Raw genomic sequence first — 22,304 nt, 5'->3', positions numbered from 1 at the left:
TAGGTAATACTTCAGGAATGATTTTAGCCAAAAACTCTTGAAATTTCTTTAAATTAAGAGAGAAACAACACCCCAGCATTTTGAGTGGTACTATATGATATTTAATATTTTGATGGAAAAAAACTCAACCATTAGCTCTTTATTAGTCACAAAAAGTCAATATTTGATGATGAAGTGAATTTTCAAAAATAATACCACCATTGCAAAACAAATCAGATGGGGAACTACCTTTTGATTTTATTTCTCCTTTTGGTCTGTGGGATTATTACTTCACAAAGTCAACTCTTTGTTTCTAATCAGATTCTTCCGCCGAGCTGTCCGGCGCCGGACCCTACACTTAATTACCGGCCGATCATCGGAATCGTGAGTCATCCCGGCGATGGCGCCACCGGCCGACTCAGCAACGCCACTAATGTCTCTTACATTGCAGCTTCCTACGTGAAATTTGCTGAAATGGCTGGTGCTAGAGTCATTCCCCTCATATACACAGAGCCTCCCGAAGTTCTCAATCAAGTATTTAAAAATCAATCTTCCTTTGCTAAAATATGATTATTGTTTATCTCGGATTTAAGCTCCAGTTTGGCTGTAGATTTAGATAATAGTAGATTTGTGAAATTTGGTCAATTTTTGAAAATTCATCTACAAAAATTTGCCCAAACCTGTTTTTGGGTGAAATTTGACTTCCATTCACAAAGCTTCAATCTTTTTCCTTAGTAGAATGAATGTCTAAACACAACTTCAAAAACTCATTTTTTGCAAGTTTCAACTAAATCTATGGCCAAACGCTAGCTAATTGAATCAGTCAGTCAGTACTCAGAGCTTAAGGGAGGTTTCTCAAATCGTCGCCAAGATATTTAAGCATGGATTGATTGGCATTTGTTAATTGAATTTGTTTTTGCAGAAGCTTAATCTAGTAAATGGCATTATCTTCACGGGAGGGTGGGCCAAAGATGGTCTATATTTTGATGTTATTAAAGGAATTTTCCAGGTGATTATCTACTTTGCTTACACCTATGTATAGCTCTTTTTCAGTTTGAAATGCCTCATCTTTTATAGGGTCTTTTTATTGTTTAGGGATAGCAAAGATGTTGTGAGTCTGGGAGGGTAGAGATGCTTTTTTCGATAGAGGAAAAATAGTTCAAAATAGTCTAGAAAAAGGAGTAATAAAAGTACACTCAAGAAACAATAGATAACAACAAAAATTGAAGGACAAAAGAAACTATAGGAGCAATACTACAACTACTAGTATAGATGGATAACATGACAACACACTGCTACCTTCTAGCCTTCTACCCTAATTCGTATCCTCCGCAACCTCCTATCTAAGGTCATGTCCTTGGTAAGATGAAATTGTGTCATGTCCTTGGTAAGCTGAAACAACATAGCAAAGATGTTTATTGATGAAAATTGTTGTGACAATTTTAAATGCTTACTTGATACTTGCAGAAAGTTTTGGAGAAGAACGATGCTGGTGAACACTTTCCTTTACTTGCAATCTGCTTGGGGTATGAACTTTTAACAATGATCATCACCAATGACAACAATATTCTTGAGGAATTCAGTGCAGCGAGCCAAGCATCTACAGTACAGTTTGTGGAAAATGTAAATATTGACGGAACAGTATTTGGAAGGTATATTCTTATTCTACTCATTTATGTATTCGCCTTCTTTTTGTTCCATCTCTTTCAATTTTCTCCTTTCCTCTTCCTTCTCCATTTTTATTTCTCTTAGGAAAAATGCCAGATTACCTTATATTAAGGTTCTTAAAAGGTAACTATAAATGATTGTTCATAGTGGTAAATTTAAGTGTACATTGATAGAAAAACAGTAAATAGACTAAGCCTGATCTGTTTAGAAAATTGTAAGGCTCCGAGATATTTTTCCTGTATCATAGTTGGTAATTATGGATCTCTCTGTTCAAGAAATCATAATAAGCACATGATTGGAGAGCCTAATATTATTTGGAATACTCAAGAACAAAGCCTGGCCTTTTATGTGATTTGTAAGAAGCGTCACTTTATTCTCTTTCCGTTGCTATGTGTAAAATGAGTTTGATTTTGCTAATGATGATGGCATAGCGGAGAAGGATTGTCCACTATACATTGCCTTCCTGCACTTTAAAAAGCCTATTGAGCATTTGACCTTATAGCATGCTCAACTCTATATTGAATGAGCACTAACAGGTTGTGAATGGGTCAGATTTCAGTGATAATTCTTATTTGCTGATATACAACTTGCTATCAACTTCTATGCAGATTTCCCCCTGTGTTGCTAAAGAAGATGAGTATAGATTGCCTTGTGATGCAAAATCATCATGTAAGTTTCAAAAAATAGATTTTTTCTTGTCCTTGTGTAGCACTTTTGTTTTCTAGCTTAATTGTGATCTTACAAGGTTTACAACACGTTTTTTTTTGTCCGGTGGAGATCGAAGTTGCTCATTGGTAACTCTTGAAGAATGTCCTAAATCTTTTAGGATACTACATCTAGTAAGGCTGTATATCAGTTTTGGGTTTTAAAAATTTCTTCATCCAACATTCGAGTGTGGTCTCTGAGTTACTGCCTACAGTTCTGTTTCAGCTTGTTTCGACAAGGTGTTCATATTTATCCATGAATATTTGCATCGTTCATAAACTGTCAACAAGAGATCAGTCCGTAGTATGTCCCTGTGAACATGTAATACAAGAGAGACAACTCCTTCAGATGAATGATTCATGTTAATCTTATACTCCCTCCGTTCACTATTACTTATCATGTTTGAATTTGGCACACCCATTAAGAAAACAATTATTGATATGACTATTTACCACACTACCCCTATTAATTGATCTTTATTATTAGGTCTTGAAAAATGATTTAGGGAATAAGTATTTAATGTTAAGGGTAAAACATGGAAACAATAATTGTCTTTTCTTGATATATTAAAAGTGATAAGTAAAAGAAAAATCTATCTTTGGAATAGTGGACAAGTAAAGGTGAACAGAGGGAGTACAATAATACATTTTAAGCAGGCTAGATATTGCACTTGTCTTTCAGTCTCATCTTATTTGTGTTTGCTTTCGGCCTTACTAGCACGTTAAATATGCTGTTATGCTGCTGATTAATTGCATGTTTCTTTATTAATGCAACAGTTTGGTATATCACCAGAAAGATTTCAAGCGAATAAAGATTTGAGTAGCTTTTTCAGGGTATTGACAACTAGTACGGATGAAAACAACAAGGTACATGTTGAATTTAACCACCTTTCTTCATTGGGATATTTCTGCTGATGTTTCCAATTGGTATGAAATCTAGTCGAGATTCTAGTTGAACTACACTGTTTTGATTAATTCAGGTCTATGTCTCTACTATTCAAGCAACACGCTATCCTATAGCTGCTTTCCAATGGCACCCAGAGGTATCATCTTTGGCTTACGACTTCGGATTTTCATTTCTATCTTGAACATACAGTGATTTAATAGTCGTTAGATATAACAATGTGAGATTGACTGTTTTCCTTGGATTGAATAGCTCATCTTAGTGCTAACACATGACTTTTTATTCTGAGCTGAAATTCCTAATTTGAATATTTTTATTGCTTATAGAAAAATGCTTTCGAATGGGGTTCATCAAGGATTCCACATTCTGAAGATGCAATTCAAGTCACTACACATGTTGCCAACTATTTTATAAGGTATACTCTTTTTGATTTTCCGTCCAAGGAGGAGCTCAAAGGTGCAAAATGAAATATCAAATAGAACTGACAGATAAAAAATGTTAATAAAACTGATGCTTTTGTAATATGTAATTTCAGGTTGAGTGCATCCGTTGTAGCACTAGATTCATTTGTACTTACAGATTTTCAGGCTACGTTTTGTTTTGGATATAACAATATAATTTCACTAGTAGAAAGTGAAATAATTGAGTTGAATTCTTATTCCTCGAGTATGCTTTTCAAGAATTGTTCTTACTCTTCAATTGAAACTGTTTTACTTCTGCATATTCTGATCACTGTTATGCTTCTAGTTTTGTGTTTTATTTCTTTATTTTGAATTGCAGTGAAGCTAGAAAATCTTCTAACAAGCCAGTGGCGCGAGAAGTGCTCGATAGTCTCATATACAATTACAATCCCACTTATGGTGGGAAGGCAGGGTAATTCACACAACAATTTCAGGTTGGTTAAAAATTAGGCATTGATTTTCGGAAACTTCATTCTTCTTTTTTTGTTTCTTGTTCTGTAGGAAGGGTTATGACGAGGTTTATCTCTTCACTCCGCATTCTTCCTCGAGCTCTATGTAGAGAAAAAAACACCAGTTTAATTGAGCAATAACAACTGCACAATCTTATTGATGCATATGAAGTTCTACTCGAGAGTTGATGTTAGTGTGTGATGTAAACCGCGTTGCAACTGGACCACAAGCCTTATCTTAATGGAGATTATGTATTATTTATGCATATTAAGAAACATTTTAAAACATAAATACAGTGTCTTGCCAAAGTTATTTTAGATATTATGCATGAAATTAAACAGAGAAATGACCAAAATAGTCCTTATACTGTATAAGGTTTGGACTATTTTAGTCCTTGATATGTATGCGTTAACAGAAATGGTCCTTAACGTATGCAAAAAATGGATTGTTTTGACGTAAACATCTAATGCAAGTATAAATTTTTAAGCCTGTAAACACTGAGTGTGACAGGTAACTAGTAGCATGAGCCATCATGAGGTGTGAGTACGAGTGGTGACTGCAGCTTCCTTTGTATGGGCATATTATCACTTTCAATTATTACAAGTACCATGCAATGACTGTAAAGCTCGTTTGATAGGAGAGATAAATAATAACTAATTTTAGAATGAGTTATTATTCTGCTCGTTTGTAATCTGATTATGCACAAATCTAATAAGCAATTCTTAACATCCATATGACTATAAAATGTTTGAGACTTGTGATGTTTTTATGTAGGTTATTAAAATATGTTATTTTATTTCCGACACAGGAATATGTTATTCTCTTTGAAACGGACGAATATCTAATATTATGTAATATGAGTAGTAGTTCTTCTATAAAAACAAGAGCACCACAATCACTACACACTCTCATCATCTTCTAAATTTTTTAAAAAAATGTCTAACTACTTCCTCATTTCCTTTCTCACTATCTCTCTCTTCCTTGTGGTCACCGCCATTGAGCCGGCGGAGCTGTTTGTCCCCGCCGGCTGCCCTTTGCCTGACCATAACCTTAATTACCGGCCAGTCATCGGGATTATCAGTCATCCCGGTCACGGAGACTCAGGTCGAATAAATAATTCGACCGGAGTGTCCTACATTGCTGCTTCGTATGTGAAGTTAGTTGAATCAGGGGGTGCTAGGGTCATTCCACTTCTCTTTGATGATTCTCCTCAACTTCTCAATCAAGTCAGCCACTTTATTTGCCTCCTTTTTTTAAATTTGAATTCTTATTTAAAAGCTTTTACATAAAGTTCATAAAAAGATTTATTTGTACCCAATATTTATAGTACAACATAGTATATCTTTTCATGGAGTGATTTTTTTTAATTATCTAGAAAATATGAAATTAGCTATGAAATTTATCAGTAATTCCTAGCTAATTTGTCGTGAAATAGGTCCTAGCTAATTGGATTGTTCATTTAATCCATCGCTAATCCATATCTAAATAGAATTAGCATGGAATTTTTTGTTGTTTAGCTATGAAATTTTGTTAGTCGCTAATTTCTTGTTTTCTTGTGTTATCACATTTATTACTTACTCATAACAAAATACATATTGATTTGGTGTAATTGTGTAAACACATATGTAACTAATGTAAGTAAGTTTTTTAACAATCTTTATTACTAACATGGATTTTATTTGCAGAAACTTAATCTAGTAAACGGAGTGATCTTCCCAGGAGGCTGGGCTAAGAAAGGACACTATTTTGAGACTATCAAAGCAATTTTTAGGGTAACTATTTACGGACTTAAGTTATATACATTATCAATATAGGACGTTTTACACTATCACTGTAATTTAACATGTTATAAACATATACAAATAAGTTATCATTTACTATGTTATCAACTAAATGCTCATAATATATAATATTTGTCTGGTTTTAATTTTTCTACATATATTTTCATTTGGTGATACTTGCAGAAAGTTTTGGAGAAGAATGATGCCGGAGAACATTTCCCTCTCCTTGCCATCAACCATGGATTTGAGCTTTTGATGATGATTGTATCCAAGGTTTTTCATGAATACACATACCGATATCAGAAATTTTGTTAAGGATATTCCTGATTTAATATATATGTAAAAATACTGATCACTGTTCCTTATCATGGTGTACATTGGTCACAATATAAACTTTTCAAACATAATAAGTAACAAGTTTTGTTACATCTTTTTATTAGGGCTTTTTTCAAGTATTGAGCAGTTTATACAGAACGGGAGCCTTAGTGTAACTGGTAAAGTTATTGACTTGCAATTAGAAGGTCAAATGCAGAGTAAGGTTGTGTATAATAGACCCTTGTCGTCCGAGCCCAGAGGCGGACCCACCTTTACTAGTGGGGTGCACGTGTACTTGTTAATTTCGGAAAAAAATCATGTATATATATATATATATATGTATATTTATCTTGAGAAACTGTCAGAAACTAGGATATAATTAACAATGCATCCATGAAAAGCATAGGAGTGTTCATGTGCCTTGGTACAAGGCAGAGGAACTACTCGCAAGACTAGAGTTCAAATCCAGCTAGGGTGCTAAATTCATTAGCTTAGAGATCATATTTGGTGCACCCTAAGTTTTCAAATCTTGAATTAGCCTTTGTTCGAGCTTTCCCTGGACCTCTCCATAACGGAAGCTTTAGTTCACCGGACTGCTCAGTAGGTCTAATATTTTGCTGTTTCCAATTTATTTTTTTCCTTTGTAACAGGACAACAACATTCTTGAGAAATTCAGTGTATCAAATCAGGCAACCAAACTCCATTTTGTGGAAACTGTAAATATTGAAGATACAGTATTTGGGAGGTATTAAAGATCATCACTAGTTATTAATCACCAAACTAATTACAAGACTAATATTAATGACCAATTTGATTAATAACAATGCATTTTGATTCTTGTTTATTTGGCTAATATGTTTTATGCAGGTTCCCACCTACATTAATAAAGAAGTTGAGTAAAGAATGCCTTGTGCTACAAAGTCATAAGGTGAGCCCTTGAAAATTATGTTTTCACATCTCTAGCAATGAATTTTGTTTTGATAATTCTGGTGTTCGGGTTAGCTTGCACGCATCTCAATTAATTGTACGAAATACCTACTACCTCTCACCAGCACAGATAACAGGAAAATTAAATATTTTGATTTTCTTTTTGTTCCTCTCATGCAACAGTATGGTTTATCACCAGACAAATTTCAAGCAAATGATGATCTATCTAGCTTTTTCATTATGTTGACTACTAGCACAGACACACGCAACAAGGTACATAAGTATATTTTCTTCCCCTAATTTTTTTATACATATTGAATACAATGATATATTCTCTACTGAGGGTTTATCGAAAACAGTCTCTCTACATTTGAGGTAGGGGTAAGTCTGTCTACACTCTACCCTCGTCAGATCCCACTTTGTGAGATTATACTGGATATATTATTGTTACGATGAGTGATCTAATTTTCTTAATCAATGAATCAGGTCTATGTCTCTACTGTTAAAGCAGAGAACTATCCCATAACTGCTTTACAGTGGCACCCAGAGGTACAATGATGATTTGTTCTCTTATTCTATTAGTACAAGTAAAGTTGTTAAGAAGGGTAATATAATATCCTCACTTTAAGACGTTTCTCGTGAGGATTCATATAGCCGACTCAAACATATTTAATTTTCTTCTTGTTGAATTCATTTGGTTTAATTGTTCTCATTGCTGCAGAAAAGTGCTTTTGAATGGGGATTATCAGCAATTCCACATTCTGAAGATGCAGTTCAAGTGACTCAACTTGTTGCCAACTATTTTGTCAGGTACATCACCTTTCGTTCCGATCCCAAAATAAAGAATGATAATGCTAAAAAAGGAAAAGAGTATGATACAGAGGCGGCTCAATAGAATGGGTGACCTAAAGCCAAAATTCAGTAAGGAAACAAGTGATAATTGGAGTGTGAAACTCGCGAAAAACTCTAGTTTAACAATTACAGATTTTGTTAATGTTTTCATTTATTCAACGATTGTATTTATGGTTGAAAGCTTTCACTTATAATGTATTAATGCAGTGAAGCAAGAAAATCTTCTAATAAACCAGAAGCTCAAAAAGTACTCGACAATCTCATCTACAATTACAATCCCACTTATAGTGGAAAGACTGGGTAAGTAATTCTGCATTTTTTACATTTCTAGTAAGCAATCACTTCAATTTTTTTCCAGTAATTTGATGTATTTATGTTTTTTGTCTTGCAGGAAAGGTTACGATGAGGTTTACGTTTTCAACAGTCATGCTGTGAACTAAGTTTAGATGCAGAGGAAATGCATATGATCTTACTAAGAGTATTAGAAAAACCGTGATGGTATGATTAGGTAATTGAAGAGACATTTCAAGTTGTAATTGAAACTATTCATGCTTCAAGTAATCTGCAGTTTCATTTCGAAAAAAAACTAGTTTATATGTACTAATAGAATGAAATGCACATAACAAAAAGTTTGGAATTGACATCCAATTTCTCACAATTATTCCAGTCTCAACTCCTAATATACCTAGCAAATCAACAATAACTTATCGATCAAGTGTAATTCAACAAGTAAGATCTGAAAAGATTGATGTATACGCAGACCTTACCATGTGAATATTTTCTAGCAAATATTGGGACGATAAATGAAAAAAAAAGAAAAAAAGAAGGGGTGAATTGGTTCATTCCAAGTGATAATTATAGCTTCGCCACTTTTTTAAACTTGAAAAAAAAAGGTTATGTGGTAGAGACAACATATTCACCAAAGTGACTTTCTATTTTATTCTTGTAATGTTGTCAACCAAATCTTATCATATTTGTTGGCTCACTCAAAACGTACTTTGGTAGTTCATATTTGGTACCTGCAACAAATCATGTTTAATTTCTATTAGTAAAATAACATTTTTTATGAATATAATCTGCGTGATCAAATAAATACGTTACTCTTGGAGACATGACGATTAGTGGCGGAGACAAAATTCTTATTAAGGTATGTCAAAATATGAAAAAATAGATGCACATAAAAAATAAGAGGAGTCAACATCTAGCATATATATATACAATAATACTAACATATTCAGTGGAATCGCAAAAGTAAGAATGAGTAGGGTTATGACTAATTAATGTGTATGCAGACCTGACCTCTACCCGGGGAGATGAGAGGTTGTTTCCGATAGACTTTCAACTCAAGTAAAAACGGTTTGAAACATATAACATATGTATGCATAAAACTAAAATTTTAACCTTACTAAATAACGTAATTTTAAGGCGAAAGATATGTTTTTTTTAACAAGTACCTGATTCATCGTAGCAGATGGTCATGTCAGTGTTTTGGGCAATAATTCCAGCACTGTCCACAATTGCTTGAGCTAGTTCTAGATCTGCTTCTGCAGCAGCCCGAAGCGCATCCCAGATTTCTGTTACAGAGTTAATAAATAAATGTCTATAAACTCGTGTCTTATCTGCTTTCGTATCATGTTGAATTGTATGATCATCACGTATAGTCAATAAAAAAAAACTTTTATATTGGTGAGGTGTTAGGGGTGGGGGTGGGAGTGGAGGTTTGAGATGATTATTGTATAATTTACCTAAATCACGTAGTGTTAAGAGTTAATTACATTATTTTTATATTTTTTTAACAAATTATTAGTTTTTTAAAATTTATGGATTTCGGATACATAGCCGAGGGATGTATCCGAGAAGGGAGGGATGTATTCAAAAGGAGAGGAATATTGTTTCAGAGAGGGGATACGAACCGGATACAAAGGAGAGGGATATATCTGAGAAGTGAGGGATGTATCGAGAGGGGAGAGATGTATCCGAGAGCGATAGAGATGTATTAGCCAAAGGGAAGTAATATATCTGAGAGAGGATTTTTGAAATTTTTTTAAATTGTAGGGAATTTTAAAGATTATGATAAAATAAGATGTATATTTGGATAATTTTTCCATGATTATATTCGATCCAAAGATTTATTTTGCATCGAACCTATTATACTTAGTATATAATTATGGATTCAAACCTATTATTTTGTTATAATTTTATTGAATTATTACACATAAATTTATCTTTCGTGTTGAAAGTTCTAGATTCAGATCCAAAGATATATATCGTTTATTGAGGATACAATCAATCAAACAACGTACGCGAATAAAAGTGTGCTCTCTCGAACACAACTTAATTAATTTTTTTTAATGAGATGATTAGAGAATTATTTGTACCTTTCTTGCCACCATAGTGTGGAGCAGTGTCCCAAAACTCTTCCCTCAGTTGCATCAATTGACTTCTTGTTATTGGTTGTGGATGCTTCCATGGTTTTGGCTTTCTTATTATCTTTTTCCCTGTCCCTAAATTCAAATTATTTAAAAGAAAACTATAATTTCACAAACTAATTAAGCTAAAATTAACAAGTAAATTAAATCAAGAAATTAAAAAAAAAAAATACTAACTGTTGGGCTTGACATGAGATGATCCACAAGAACCCATAGTGTTTCTTTTTTAGCATACAAATTCCCTATAGTTACACACATAAACCATAGTGGCATATAACTTTTCAAAAATTGTTAAAGAGTTGAAATATTCCTAAAACTGGCAAATGAGATGTAAGAAAATAATGAGGTTGAAATACTATATTACTATAACTATGGATAATAACATTAAAGAGGAAAGTTATATCGGTAGTTGGCTTTGAATTGCTTTCTCGTGATTACACCGTTTTATGCCACTAGATATTAAATTTTCACCATGGAAGATAATTAAAAATGTGATCAACATAAAAAATAAAAAATAAAAGATGGAACTTGTTATCACTTTTATATCTCATATACATTCGCTTTAATTTTTAAAAGTTTTTGGTTTGATGTAAAACGTCCCATTTTTGTGCATTTTAAAAAGAAAATTAGTCTACATGATAGATATACTATAGTTTAGTCGAAGATTCTTTAAAAATCAGTATCTCTATCTTCACAAGGTAGCCAAATAGGGATAAGTCTGTGTATATCCTATCTTTCCAAGGCCTCACCTTGTGGGATTACACTGAACATATTGTTATTGATAGATATTCTATGGTAGAAATATTACTAGAATTATATCAGGTTACCGTGCAGGAGTGATAACTGGTAAGTAATCAATAATTCTTGATTAGATGTCTCAAATTCAAAGCTTTCATTAAGGAGCGGTTTGCCCCAAAATGGAACTGCAAAATGGAACTTCTTGGCACTAACACGAATTAGTCAGATTCCAAAATAGGTACCCATACGAAACAGCAAAACAAATATTACTCCATTATTATTCGATAATTTGTTTTAGTGATTCACAAATAGACAAATAGACCTGTCATCCATCATTGTAGAAGTGATAAAAATATCATACTGGACGTTGACTGGTAAGAGTTCAACTTTTCACTATTTTTAGTAGTGATTATCACGTTAAAACTGTCCTTGCTTTTAATTTTCATTTCAGTCCAACTTTCAACAATCTCACTTTTTGCTAGAAAAAAAAAGCTCTTTTTCCAGCATCATTTATACAACTGCAAAATACATAAAAATGATGAGACAGAATTCTATTCAATTACTGAGAGATAAGTTCATACAACATACACAAAAGTCTTATGTAATAATAATACTAACACACTTTCTTGTGAGTCGATCGTCATTTCGCCTGCTGGCTTCATTAAGGGGATAGGAATGAGGATTCTCCACAAGTTAGGACCAAAACTGTTTTGATCATCAAGAATATCACGGCTGTCATCTTTCAAACCTCAGATATCACATGAATGTCTCATCCTTTTCCTATTACTTTCACTCCCCGGCAAGATCGTACGCCACTACTTTAAGATTTTTTCTTTCCTCCAGAAAAGAGTGAAGGAAAATCTGTGAAATTACTCAATACAGCACATATGACTTGACTGACTTGCTTCCATTAATATTAGAGTTACAACTTACATGACAAAAAGGTTTGACCTTCCCTGCTTATAAAACTAAAGTCATTAGTGAGGCTAGTAGAGTCATGCGTACCGGGGGAAAGAGTCTCCATACTTGTTCCTCATGCTGTAAAGGGCAAACTTTGGATCCTCATAGTTTACTGCTTTCGTTTGATCAGCAGGTTTTGTCTCGACTCCTGCTGCTCCAACACTTGAATCATGTCGCCGATGCTTGGTTCTTTCCTTCTGGCTTTTAGACCTCACGTGCACGAATGAAGGAACCTCACCTGAGGCTCCATAGTATTCTGCATACTCATGTCGTCTGGAAGACCTGTGCTTGGTTGACAAGTTAGGGTCTTTTGAACTACTGGATCTAATCTTGGTAGGCTTGCCCTCGGGTACTACTTTATCACCGACAGCTGGGACATGACTGATCTCGGAAGCAGGTGCTGGAGCCCTCTGCTTTTGAACTAACGGAGGTTGAACTTCATCTTCAGGCATGATCAGTGAATCTTTCAATGGAGTTAGTCCGGGTCTAATGAAGCTCTTGTGTCTAAGCCGCAAAGGAACGGCATAGCCAAAAAGGGAACCCAGACCCTCTATTGCAAGCTTGGCCAAATCCCAGAGTAGCTGTCCAAATGATGGCCAGCCTGCTTCTTGTTCGTCTTTCACAGTTTCAACAACAGGGGTTGGCTTCTCCTTCAATAAAGAAGGTTCCTGTTGCTCCACTTCCACACGTACTTGCTGCAACTATACACGATTAGCGAATAGCATGATACCAAGCACATGCCTGTCTTTTCATATAAAGCATGAAAATTTTAACAATATGACTTTTGAAGCCATATAAATCTTGTATGCAATTCCTCAAGGATAAACAACTCATTCATAAGTGAATGTCCTGACAAATGGGGTACTAGAAGAAATGTGTCGAACGAGGAACTCCTATTTATATGCCAAGATGTAGACTGAACTGACATAGTAATATCTTTAGGCAATCACTGATATTCCTCAAATGTACATCCTCCATTTAATTTAAAAAATAATAGAGATTTAAGTTGATCTTTGAGGGTGTTCCAGCGTTTCATTGGTAGGCAAGAACATGAAAATCAATAAGAACTGGACTGAGAGATGGATGCTAGAAAAATAATCACAACCTGTAATGCAAGAAAGAAGACCATGGATCAGAATCACCTACCGTCTTGGAGCCAAATCCTTGCTGGAGCATGCACGCAGCATATCCTATTATAATAGCACCAATAACCATGAGAACATCTGCCACAAGTATAAGATGAAGTTAGAGAGCACCAAAGCGAACCATGCCAGGCTTAAGCAACCAGTGGTAAACATCTAAAATTACACAAACAGAACAACCTAATATAGTAAATATTCTGTATATCCATTCATTAATTAGCAGTTCCGAATTTGGGCGTGAGACTAGCTATGGTTTCTCTTCTTTCTAAGTCATTTTCACATCTTCATCTGAGAGTGAGTACTAGGTGTTAATACGTTTTTACTTGGATCTAGCAAGATATGCTTATAGAGCAGGGGAAAAGTTGGACACAAACAAGTGCAAGTATAGATCAAATTTTTTTTTGACAGCTGAGAAATCCCGAGGGCCTTCCAATCCTGAATATGGGTCTAAGTTCTCGGATTTCAGTAACAAACTCAACTCAATATGTAACTTTAACAGAATAAAAGAGCCCAAAATTTGTCTTTACTCAAGAAGAAACGCATTGCATCATCATTGATTTTCTCATACCAAGTTGAACTTCAATTCACTCTGCTAAATTCTAAACATTTAGCCTTGAAAGAAATGCTAGCCAAAATGAGATTTCATGTAGATTTACAACTCCAAATGTAAGAGTCGGAACACATTTCGTTGCTGAAAGAGAAAATGGTAAGCACACCACGTACCCAACTGATTTCAAAGTCAGTACATGGATATACCTAGTCAGCGAATGATAGAGCTAAAGCATTTGTTCATATCACATACCTATCAAGAATACTTAACACTTACTAGATAGTAGATACTATTGATGGTAATTGAAGATCAAAGAAGTCAGCTAGTCTTAAGGATTCAAACCTATAGTTGACACTGAGCTGTACTGGTAGTCACAATCCTCCTGACTGAGAGAAATTTGCCTAAGAGCAGCATTACCTCGATCAACAACGAGTAATGAACAAGTTGGACGAACATATATTACATCGAAGTCGCTTGAAAACTGTGCATCTTCACTTGGCCCATCCCTGTATCCTGGAACATTAGACTTTCCTCCAGCAATTGTTGTCACACCTGAAAATAAGAAAGACGAAGACCTTTACTTGATAGACAAGATCTTTCAATCATTTTCCTTTTACTTCCATACAGTAACTTCACACTACTTTTTTTCATGAGACATAAAAGTAACCCAATGAAGATTAATTAGAATGTTATATGTCTCAAAACAAAGGCGAGATGTCAAGAATAACAACCACCTGCTTCTCCAATCTTCCTAATAGCCAGATTTGAGGTATCAGCAACATAAATGTTTCCTTTGTCGTCCATGGTAGCTCCTTTTGGATTTTTGAAACGAGCATCACTTGGCTTCCCGTCCACATGGCCAGTGTGACCTTGAAATGAACCAGCAACTAATCTTGCTCTACTATCTGCACAGTCAGCAATCTTAATCAGCAAAAGACACATAAATCAAAAGTAAACCACGGATCTCCATTCGTCCACAAGACAGACATTCTCAACCATTTTCCAACCCAAAAAGAAGCTTACATTGAGATAATGGGGGAGTAATTCGAACGATTTTACTATTAATAGCATCAACAGCAAAGAGTTCACCATCCTCTGAGACGCGTATCTTATATGGCACAACACCAAGTTCATTTCCTTCTACAACAGTCTCAACTAAGTAGCCTTCTTCGAAATGAAGAAAATTTCCATCTGTAACAACATAACACACAGTCAAATTTCCAATGCTAGTATTCAGTCACTTTTGCTCAAATCCAAATTTTCAATGTCAAATGTAAAATCAAACATAAGGAAACAAAAACAAAAAAGTTAACCTGATTGAGGAGTTTTAGAGGTAGACCTAGACCATTTGAGTATAGAATTCAAGTGCTTAATCAAAGGCCCTGAGTTGCAAAACAAAACAAAAAATCAGTCAAATTCTCAAAATCAATTGAAAAAACCCGGAGAAATCTTAATAGCTCAGTTGATTGACTTACTAAACTTTCACATTTTTCGCGAGGATTCGATTCCCGTAATCCCCTCACCCATTATCCCTTCCCCTTCCCCTACCCTCAATTTTTATGAAAATTAAAAATTAAAGCATACCTATATCATACAGAAATCATCTCAATCATCATCAACCAAAAAAAAAAAAAAACAAATCAAATTAAATCAGAAAATTGGGTCTTACCAGCAGGAGCAGCAGCATGAACCTGAAATTGAAGATGAGCAATAAAAAAAGCTATCAAACTGAAAAATAAAAAGGAATTTCTCATAGCTATTTCTCCCCAGTACAAAAAAAATCCCAAAAAGAGCACAAAGATCAGAAAAAACAGTGAAATTTTTTTAATTTTTTTTTTTTGGGATCTCTACAAATGCAGAAGAAAGTTAAGCTAAATGCTGTATGTTATAGATGAAAAAAAAAATCACATTGATTCTGCTAAGCAAAAAAAAATAATAATAAAAAAAAAGCGTAAGCTAAGTTCAGTACTGTTCAGTTGTAAGATGTACTTTGAAGCTTTTGAATAATTTTTTGGGGGAATTATGACGAATGAGGCTAAATATTTATTTTATTTTATTTATTTATTTACTTTAATTTAGTTTTAGTGGCTTTAAAAAATTCCACTTTTTATTTATTTTATTTTTTAAAGAAAGTGCATTTATCGAGAATAATGTAAAAGAATCGGTGGTAAAGCTTATTTTTTCTCTCAAAAAACAAAAAAAGTACTTTTGTTTATGATAATAATATTGGAAAATATTTATGCTACTTTCACAGCTATACGTTGTAGATACACGCGCCTGACTTTAGTGTTGATGAGGCCCAATACTAATATGGGCCTATAAATTGGCCTTTACATTGGGCCACTTTGCTGTGAAGCTTTAGGCAATTCATTTAGAGGTTAAAGACAAGTAGATTATAATGATCAAATACCAAATGTTGAGAATTTGCTTCTGAAGAAGGTAATAGAACTAGTAAATAAAACTTATTGGGACCGACATGGGTTATGGTGCAGTAGTGAGACTGTTTCACCCTTAACTAAAGGTCATAGGTTCGAGCCCTAGTTATGGAGAAACTCATGTGTTGGGAGCGTCACCCCTGAATGGTCCTGCAGTGCGCGATTCAGATTTAGTCGAGACTCCAATGCGGGCTCCGAACACCGGATGAGAAAGCGAAAAAATTTATCTATTAGATGCTTTATTCTGAAGTAAGGTTATTCAATTTTGTCGTATCGAGAATCGGGTCGAGAAACTCTTTAAGCCCTGAGAATATTTTCATTTTGACTAGAAGTTGGATCTGACTAGACTAATAATGTCACGCGTCTCGGCTTGTTCAATGCTCCACGTGTTATACTCATATTTCGATCAATACATGACTTATGAAACTAATTGAAGTGTGCCTAAACCGACTCAGACAAGTTATTTTAAGAAAATGACGTTTCACCCAAGTATAACTTGTTCGACACATCAACGTGTTGGCAAGATGGATGGATACGTCTGATTACTTCCCGTTTGATTAGGGCATGCAAATGTAGGTTTCTCGTCTTATCTTTGCCCCACAGCCATTACATCTTTGATCAATTCCTTTGACATAAATCACTAATTTCAATTCCTCTTTGACATAAACCACTAATTTAATGACCATAAAAGAATGTGATGCAACAGATGAAGTTGTTTCTTTCTTAACTAATGATTTTGAGTTTGAGCTCTGAGTATGAAAACATACCTTAGTAGGAAATGCTTTCCTTCGAATGGGGTCCTATGCAACAAGAGTCGAAAGAGTCGGACTCCAATATTGATACCGGACATTTATGAAAAACCCAAAAAAAACACTAATTTAATGACGAAAGAATTACTCACCAACTAATCAAATCATGACATTTATATAGAGTGGACCGTATTTGATTAATTTAACCACACGTATTATTTTGAATCTAAATCTTCATTTCAAGATGAGAGAAAACATTGCCCTTGACCTTTGCTCATCAAATTAATTAAGATGGAGCAGATTCAAAATTCAAAATTTATTAGTATGAATTTAGAACTTATAATATGATATGAAGTTTATTAGTATCTATATCTATTTTATACTATCTTAAAAGCATGAACTTCCAAACATGAATATTGAATTACTATAATACCCCCAATTAAAAATACTCAATTTATTTTATTTATTAATTCAATTATTTGTATTATATTAAAAATAGATACTTTTTCACATTAAGGGTTGTGATTTTTTCAAAGAATTGTGACTTTTTTGATGGATTGTGATATTTTCGATGAGTTGTGAGTTTTCGAAGGGTTGTAATTTTTCCAAAGGGTTATGCCTTTTCTCAATGAGTTGTGACTTTCCAAAGGGTTGTGCCTTTTCCGATGATCAGTGACTTTTTCGAAAGGTTCTAACTTTTTTGATAAGGCACAATTAGCACCTATTCCTACTACTATTTGTTAGCTATAAATAGAGAAGTTTCCTCTCACTTTTAAACTACATTTTTTTTAATGTTTTATACTCTTCTTCTTCTTCTTAAACAATCTCAAGGGCTATTTACAATAGATGATTATGTTCAAAATTTAACGAAATTCGAGGTATCACATAAGAAAGAGTTGGTGAACAAATTGCAGCAAATCATTCAACAATTCACATTCGAATTTTTTCTTACGATTTTCATGAGTTTACAGTGACGAAAAGTTGTGGGAAAGACAACAATAATAAACAAATATGAAAAATGTCACATGATTTAGGTAAGATATTTCTTCTTTATTTTTCATTTTTTATTCTCTTACCCTGACGAAGGAGTTTCTTTCTAATTTTGCGAAAACAACGGGCATCAACGTAGTCCATTGAATTATTTGTTTTGATGTTAAATCCACTATTTCAAAAATAGATTTTAACTTTTATTTATAATATGATAATATAGGCATGATAATTATTATTTTTTAATAAATATGTAAGTAAAAATGAACGGATCAAGTAAAGTGTTGGTGTCAAGAAATTTCAATCAAATGGAACACTATAGTGAATATAGCATGAACATAAATTTTCGTCTTCCTTCTTCATTGGCTATTTATTGTTCCATGTAATTTTTCTTTTTTATATTTTTACTAAGTATGAAATTTTTTAAGTATGAATTTCCTGTTATTTTGTGTTCATTTTAATTTGAGAAAATGTTATGTCACAAGATACACTCCTTGCTAGCTATATAATAATAAATAAGAAAATAGTGATTGATCATAAAGTAATCTTAAATCAAATTAAAGATTCTATAAATAATACTGAATTTTATTCATATATTAACTTTTATTATTGTAAAAGTTTAATATTTTGTATCACGATACATCTTCTATAACATAGTAGAGTTTTTATTAGACAACAACTATATGATATGTATGCGGCAGAGAGAAGGGGAAGACTACAATTATACAAAGATAAGGTAGAAACTTAAAGAAATTAAATTTTTTTTCACCAAAAATGATGTTGTTCATATATTATAATTAAATTATGCTATTGAAATATATATATAACAAAGAATTGATCAAGCTAAATATTTGACATACACTCAAACCTCTATTTAACCATCATTCGTTATAACAACAAAGTACTTTTTTTTTTGTTGTTGTAAAATTACCTCTCTATGATAGTCTTACTCAAAAATTAATTGAGTAATATATTTTTTTAAAGATAGATTGTGTATAAAGATAAAATATTGAAATATTTATGGTAATCGTGTCATGCACATACTAAATTTCAAGTATGAATATTTAAGAAAAGAAATGTACTTAAATGGTGTTGGTTAGATTTGCTTAAAAAATTGAGTGAAGTAAAAATACTACTAAAGAAATGTCACTTTCTCTCCACATTTAAACTTTGATTGTATTTTAAAATGTTTCAATGATATCTGGTCGTTTTGATCTCAAAATACAAGTAAGTCTATGAAAAATTGTATTAATTATTTAAAAACACTTGTCCTATGTTCTTTCAATTATAATTATTTACTAAAAAGTTTTAATTTAGTAATATTAATTCAATTTTACAGCATTATATATGTGTGTGTGTTTGTTTCATAAATTTCAAAATATATATAAAATTCACATTAAAATTATTAAGTTCTGCTAAATTCGTACATCTCATACTTCCTCCACTAGGCTTTCGACCACATTGCCAAAATTAGTTGAACATTGTATGCCTCTCGTAGAAAGAATGAAGATTGAATATAAAATTTTGTAAAAGTGCAATTGATATAGTGTCAAATTGGCAATGCTTATAATATAGTTAACTTTATTAATTGGTTAAACAATCCATTCCAAGAGTTGCTTCAAGTAATCATATATCTTTGCTAATAATTAATTTAACTTTTCAGACACTTCAAACAACAAAATACATTATTGTGGTGTTTATTGATCATAACCAATGTCCTCATTGAATGTTACAACACCTGCGAAACCTTATTATAACTAATTAATTATTAATTAACCCTTGCAAGTTGCAATTAGCAAGTGTACAATCCATTTCGTGACAAATTATGAGAAGAGGATATCACTTAATTTAATCAATGAAAGGAATAATTAAGGATTAAGAATTAATTAGATGTCTGACTTATGCCTTTCCCTTTTTATTTAAATAAGAAGAAACAACCCAAAATAACTTACTGGTTGTTTTTATTAATTCAAGAGAATCCAAAATAAAGATGGAACGTGACATAATTAATCTAGTCTCTTTAGATAAAAAAGAGACGAACATTATTGACAAAATTGTCATATTTAAAGTTACTCATCAGTTTATTTTTATTTGTCTATACATTTTTATCGAATTCTCATAAAAAAATCTCACGTTCGGGGAGGTAAAGTGTTTCTTAACAAAAGCAACTTCGTACCTAGAGGTTGAACTCGAGACCTCTGGTTAAGGATGAAGAAGTACTTACCACTCCACTAACCCTTGTTGGTAAGACCTAATGCTAATTAACGTCAATTAATATGAGTATTATGATAAAATTCTCATATTAATCATTATTTTTAAAGAGACGTGCAAAGATCAAAGCGAGCAGATCGTAGGAGTTATATAATAAAAAACCACAACGATTTTTTGTGGAATATTAGAAATTTCTCTACTTTTAACCAAAAATCTTAAATCTATCTTTGAAAAATAGAATTATTTTTAGTGTTTTCCTCTGGCTCTTAAGAAGCCTTACGTAACACGAATTCAACCTATTTGAGTCAAGTGATACTGAATATCAAATAATTTATTAAATATTTATAAGATAGAAGAACAAATAATCAAATAATAATTCATGATTGTTTGGCTATTGACGGGAAATAGTTTCATTTTTGGAAGGTAAAACAATCTATTACCAGTAAGTAATAAAATAATTGTTTAATTCTGATTTATGAATAGGATAGGCTGAAGCAAGAAGCACACGTAAGCAACCTGGCTTTTAGCTATTGGTTATTATTGTATATTTTAAAGTAACTTTAGAATATCTCTTGAAATAGTTTGTGAACAAAAAGTGAAATTCCATATTATTATATATATATATAAAAGTATAAAAAAATGGACAAGAAATAAACGCTTAATTTTAAAAAGAAACCGATCACAGTGAAAGTAAGATTGATTTCATGATTTCATGATTTCATCGATTAAATGAAAACAATTAGGTCGAATAAGTCCTTCTAGGCTGCTTATGAATCTTCGTGTACTGTTTTATTCAATATTTGTTCGATTACTTTTTTATTTGCAAATGCAATATATACATTAGGTTTGGTATATACATTACTTTTTTATTTGCAAATCGACAAGTATCTAATTTTTTTCCATGGGTAAAATAATAGAAAAAGACATTACTCTCTTGATTGGAAAAAAATGACATGTTAAGGAGGCAAATTAAATGGAGAAAAAAATGATAGATAGCAACAGGTAAAAGTAGGACCAATATTTCGAAGTAAATTACAGCATCCATAAATGTTCATAATTGATTGATGACTTTACAAGAAAAATGTCACCATCATCACCAAGTTATGAAAACTACACAAGCTTAAAGATTAGATTTTCTTTGAAAATTTCTTCACAATATTAAATAATCTTAATTTTGTAGGTTTTTCTTGAACAAAATGACAACGAAAATGAGAATTGTATAATAAAGAATATATAATTAAGTGACTACGACAATAAAATTATATTTTGATACGACAAAAGCAACAGATGACCAATCATTTGTTTTCGAAAGAAATTGAAGAATTTCTTAAGAATCCAAAAAAATATTTAGAGAAATGAAAGGTATATATGTACAACAAAAGTATCTCTCATTGATTAAAAAGATTTCCCTTTTTATTTCTTAAAGAATAATCATTTATTATGTTATAAAAGTCAGTAAAAGAAAATTCATTTGAGCATGTGAGAAATAAAATTGAAAGCTAAAGAGAAAAAATTGTCTTCCCTCCATGCATTGTCACTATCATCACAAGATATGAGAACTACACAATGTTAAAGATTATATTTTTCTTTGAAAATTTCTTCACAACATTAAATAATCTTAAACTCTAGGTTTTCTTGAACAATATGACAACGAAAACGAGGATGGTATAATGGAGAATATATTAAAGTGACTACGACAATGAAATTAAATTATAATGTGACAAAAGCAATAAATAAATTAATTATCTGTTCTCGAAAAAATCAAAGCATAATCCAAATATTTTTTTTAAAGAAATGGTAACGAAAGTGTCTCTCATTGATTAAAAAGATCTTCCTTTTTATTTAGTAACGACTCACCCTTTATTGTGCTTGTAAAACCTAGTAGTAATAAATTAATAATATCTTCGCCTATATGATACATGAAATTGGAAGTAAAAATAATGCATGCACATAAAATATACTAGTTTGCGTCTTATTGCCATATATAATGGTCATCAAGTTAGAATCATCATTATTGTTGGAATGTAACGCTCTATTATCTATTCATGCTAGTTTTAAAAAA

At 32.5% G+C, this 22,304-nt stretch overlaps 4 protein-coding genes across 5 annotated transcripts; 2 read left to right on the top strand and 2 right to left on the bottom strand.

Annotated features, from left to right (window-relative positions):
- The first annotated feature begins 42 nt into the window (after nucleotides 1-42).
- LOC102585261 (gamma-glutamyl hydrolase 2-like) lies at nucleotides 43-4,603 on the top strand. The gene is made up of 9 exons (XM_006348260.2): nucleotides 43-513; nucleotides 902-988; nucleotides 1,447-1,631; nucleotides 2,256-2,316; nucleotides 3,129-3,218; nucleotides 3,332-3,394; nucleotides 3,582-3,670; nucleotides 4,036-4,128; nucleotides 4,218-4,603. The coding sequence occupies exons 1-9, from the start codon at nucleotides 217-219 to the stop codon at nucleotides 4,273-4,275; spliced, it is 1,023 nt and encodes a 340-aa protein (XP_006348322.1). The 5' UTR covers nucleotides 43-216; the 3' UTR covers nucleotides 4,276-4,603.
- Nucleotides 4,604-5,096: 493 nt separating this feature from the next.
- LOC102584938 (gamma-glutamyl hydrolase 1-like) lies at nucleotides 5,097-8,716 on the top strand. The gene is made up of 10 exons (XM_006348259.2): nucleotides 5,097-5,392; nucleotides 5,852-5,938; nucleotides 6,131-6,220; nucleotides 6,913-7,007; nucleotides 7,130-7,190; nucleotides 7,373-7,462; nucleotides 7,676-7,738; nucleotides 7,911-7,999; nucleotides 8,249-8,341; nucleotides 8,433-8,716. Exons 1-10 carry the CDS (start codon nucleotides 5,102-5,104, stop codon nucleotides 8,479-8,481), a joined length of 1,008 nt encoding a protein of 335 aa, XP_006348321.1. The 5' UTR covers nucleotides 5,097-5,101; the 3' UTR covers nucleotides 8,482-8,716.
- Nucleotides 8,717-8,863: 147 nt separating this feature from the next.
- Nucleotides 8,864-10,830, bottom strand: LOC102584620 (ubiquitin domain-containing protein 2-like). Of its 2 annotated transcripts, none has more exons than XM_015309162.1 (4): nucleotides 10,648-10,830; nucleotides 10,420-10,571; nucleotides 9,496-9,615; nucleotides 8,864-9,060 (listed from the first exon to the last, which is right to left on the bottom strand). In XM_015309162.1, exons 1-4 carry the CDS (start codon nucleotides 10,701-10,703, stop codon nucleotides 8,996-8,998), a joined length of 393 nt encoding a protein of 130 aa, XP_015164648.1. In that variant the 5' UTR covers nucleotides 10,704-10,830; the 3' UTR covers nucleotides 8,864-8,995. The 2 variants fall into 2 exon arrangements, with proteins under 2 accessions (XP_015164648.1, XP_006348320.1); XM_006348258.2 differs by having other exon boundaries at nucleotides 8,875-9,060; nucleotides 10,420-10,545.
- Nucleotides 10,831-11,734: 904 nt separating this feature from the next.
- Nucleotides 11,735-15,843, bottom strand: LOC102584279 (uncharacterized). The gene is made up of 7 exons (XM_006348257.2): nucleotides 15,530-15,843; nucleotides 15,174-15,242; nucleotides 14,884-15,051; nucleotides 14,595-14,765; nucleotides 14,203-14,412; nucleotides 13,315-13,391; nucleotides 11,735-12,863 (listed from the first exon to the last, which is right to left on the bottom strand). The coding sequence occupies exons 1-7, from the start codon at nucleotides 15,612-15,614 to the stop codon at nucleotides 12,204-12,206; spliced, it is 1,440 nt and encodes a 479-aa protein (XP_006348319.1). The 5' UTR covers nucleotides 15,615-15,843; the 3' UTR covers nucleotides 11,735-12,203.
- Nucleotides 15,844-22,304: the final 6,461 nt, after the last annotated feature.

Source organism: Solanum tuberosum, unplaced genomic scaffold (assembly GCF_000226075.1).
Source record: "Solanum tuberosum cultivar DM 1-3 516 R44 unplaced genomic scaffold, SolTub_3.0 scf00096, whole genome shotgun sequence".
NCBI lineage: Eukaryota > Viridiplantae > Streptophyta > Magnoliopsida > Solanales > Solanaceae > Solanum > Solanum tuberosum.
Note: the sequence above shows the minus strand (reverse complement) of the source record. Positions and strands in the feature narration are given on the sequence as shown.

Bases quoted from the DNA above. Each gene is read 5' to 3' on its own strand.
- LOC102584938 (XM_006348259.2), top strand. From the start codon at position 5,102: ATGTCTAACTACTTCCTCATTTCCTTTCTCACTATCTCTCTCTTCCTT. The intron at 7,463-7,675 runs GTACATAAGTAT...TCAATGAATCAG, and splicing joins GCACAGACACACGCAACAAG to GTCTATGTCTCTACTGTTAA. The intron at 8,000-8,248 runs GTACATCACCTT...GTATTAATGCAG, and splicing joins GTTGCCAACTATTTTGTCAG to TGAAGCAAGAAAATCTTCTA.
- LOC102584620 (XM_015309162.1), bottom strand. From the start codon at position 10,703: ATGCTAAAAAAGAAACACTATGGGTTCTTGTGGATCATCTCATGTCAA. The intron at 10,572-10,647 runs GTTAGTATTTTT...GTGAAATTATAG, and splicing joins ATCTCATGTCAAGCCCAACA to TTTTCTTTTAAATAATTTGA. The intron at 9,616-10,419 runs GTACAAATAATT...ACTCTGTAACAG, and splicing joins ACACTATGGTGGCAAGAAAG to AAATCTGGGATGCGCTTCGG.
- LOC102584279 (XM_006348257.2), bottom strand. From the start codon at position 15,614: ATGAGAAATTCCTTTTTATTTTTCAGTTTGATAGCTTTTTTTATTGCT. The intron at 13,392-14,202 runs GTTTGAATCCTT...TACTTGTGGCAG, and splicing joins CAGCTCAGTGTCAACTATAG to ATGTTCTCATGGTTATTGGT. The intron at 12,864-13,314 runs GTAGGTGATTCT...GTATAGTTGCAG, and splicing joins AAGGATTTGGCTCCAAGACG to CAAGTACGTGTGGAAGTGGA.
- LOC102585261 (XM_006348260.2), top strand. From the start codon at position 217: ATGGGGAACTACCTTTTGATTTTATTTCTCCTTTTGGTCTGTGGGATT. The intron at 1,632-2,255 runs GTATATTCTTAT...ACTTCTATGCAG, and splicing joins GACGGAACAGTATTTGGAAG to ATTTCCCCCTGTGTTGCTAA. The intron at 3,671-4,035 runs GTATACTCTTTT...TTTGAATTGCAG, and splicing joins GTTGCCAACTATTTTATAAG to TGAAGCTAGAAAATCTTCTA.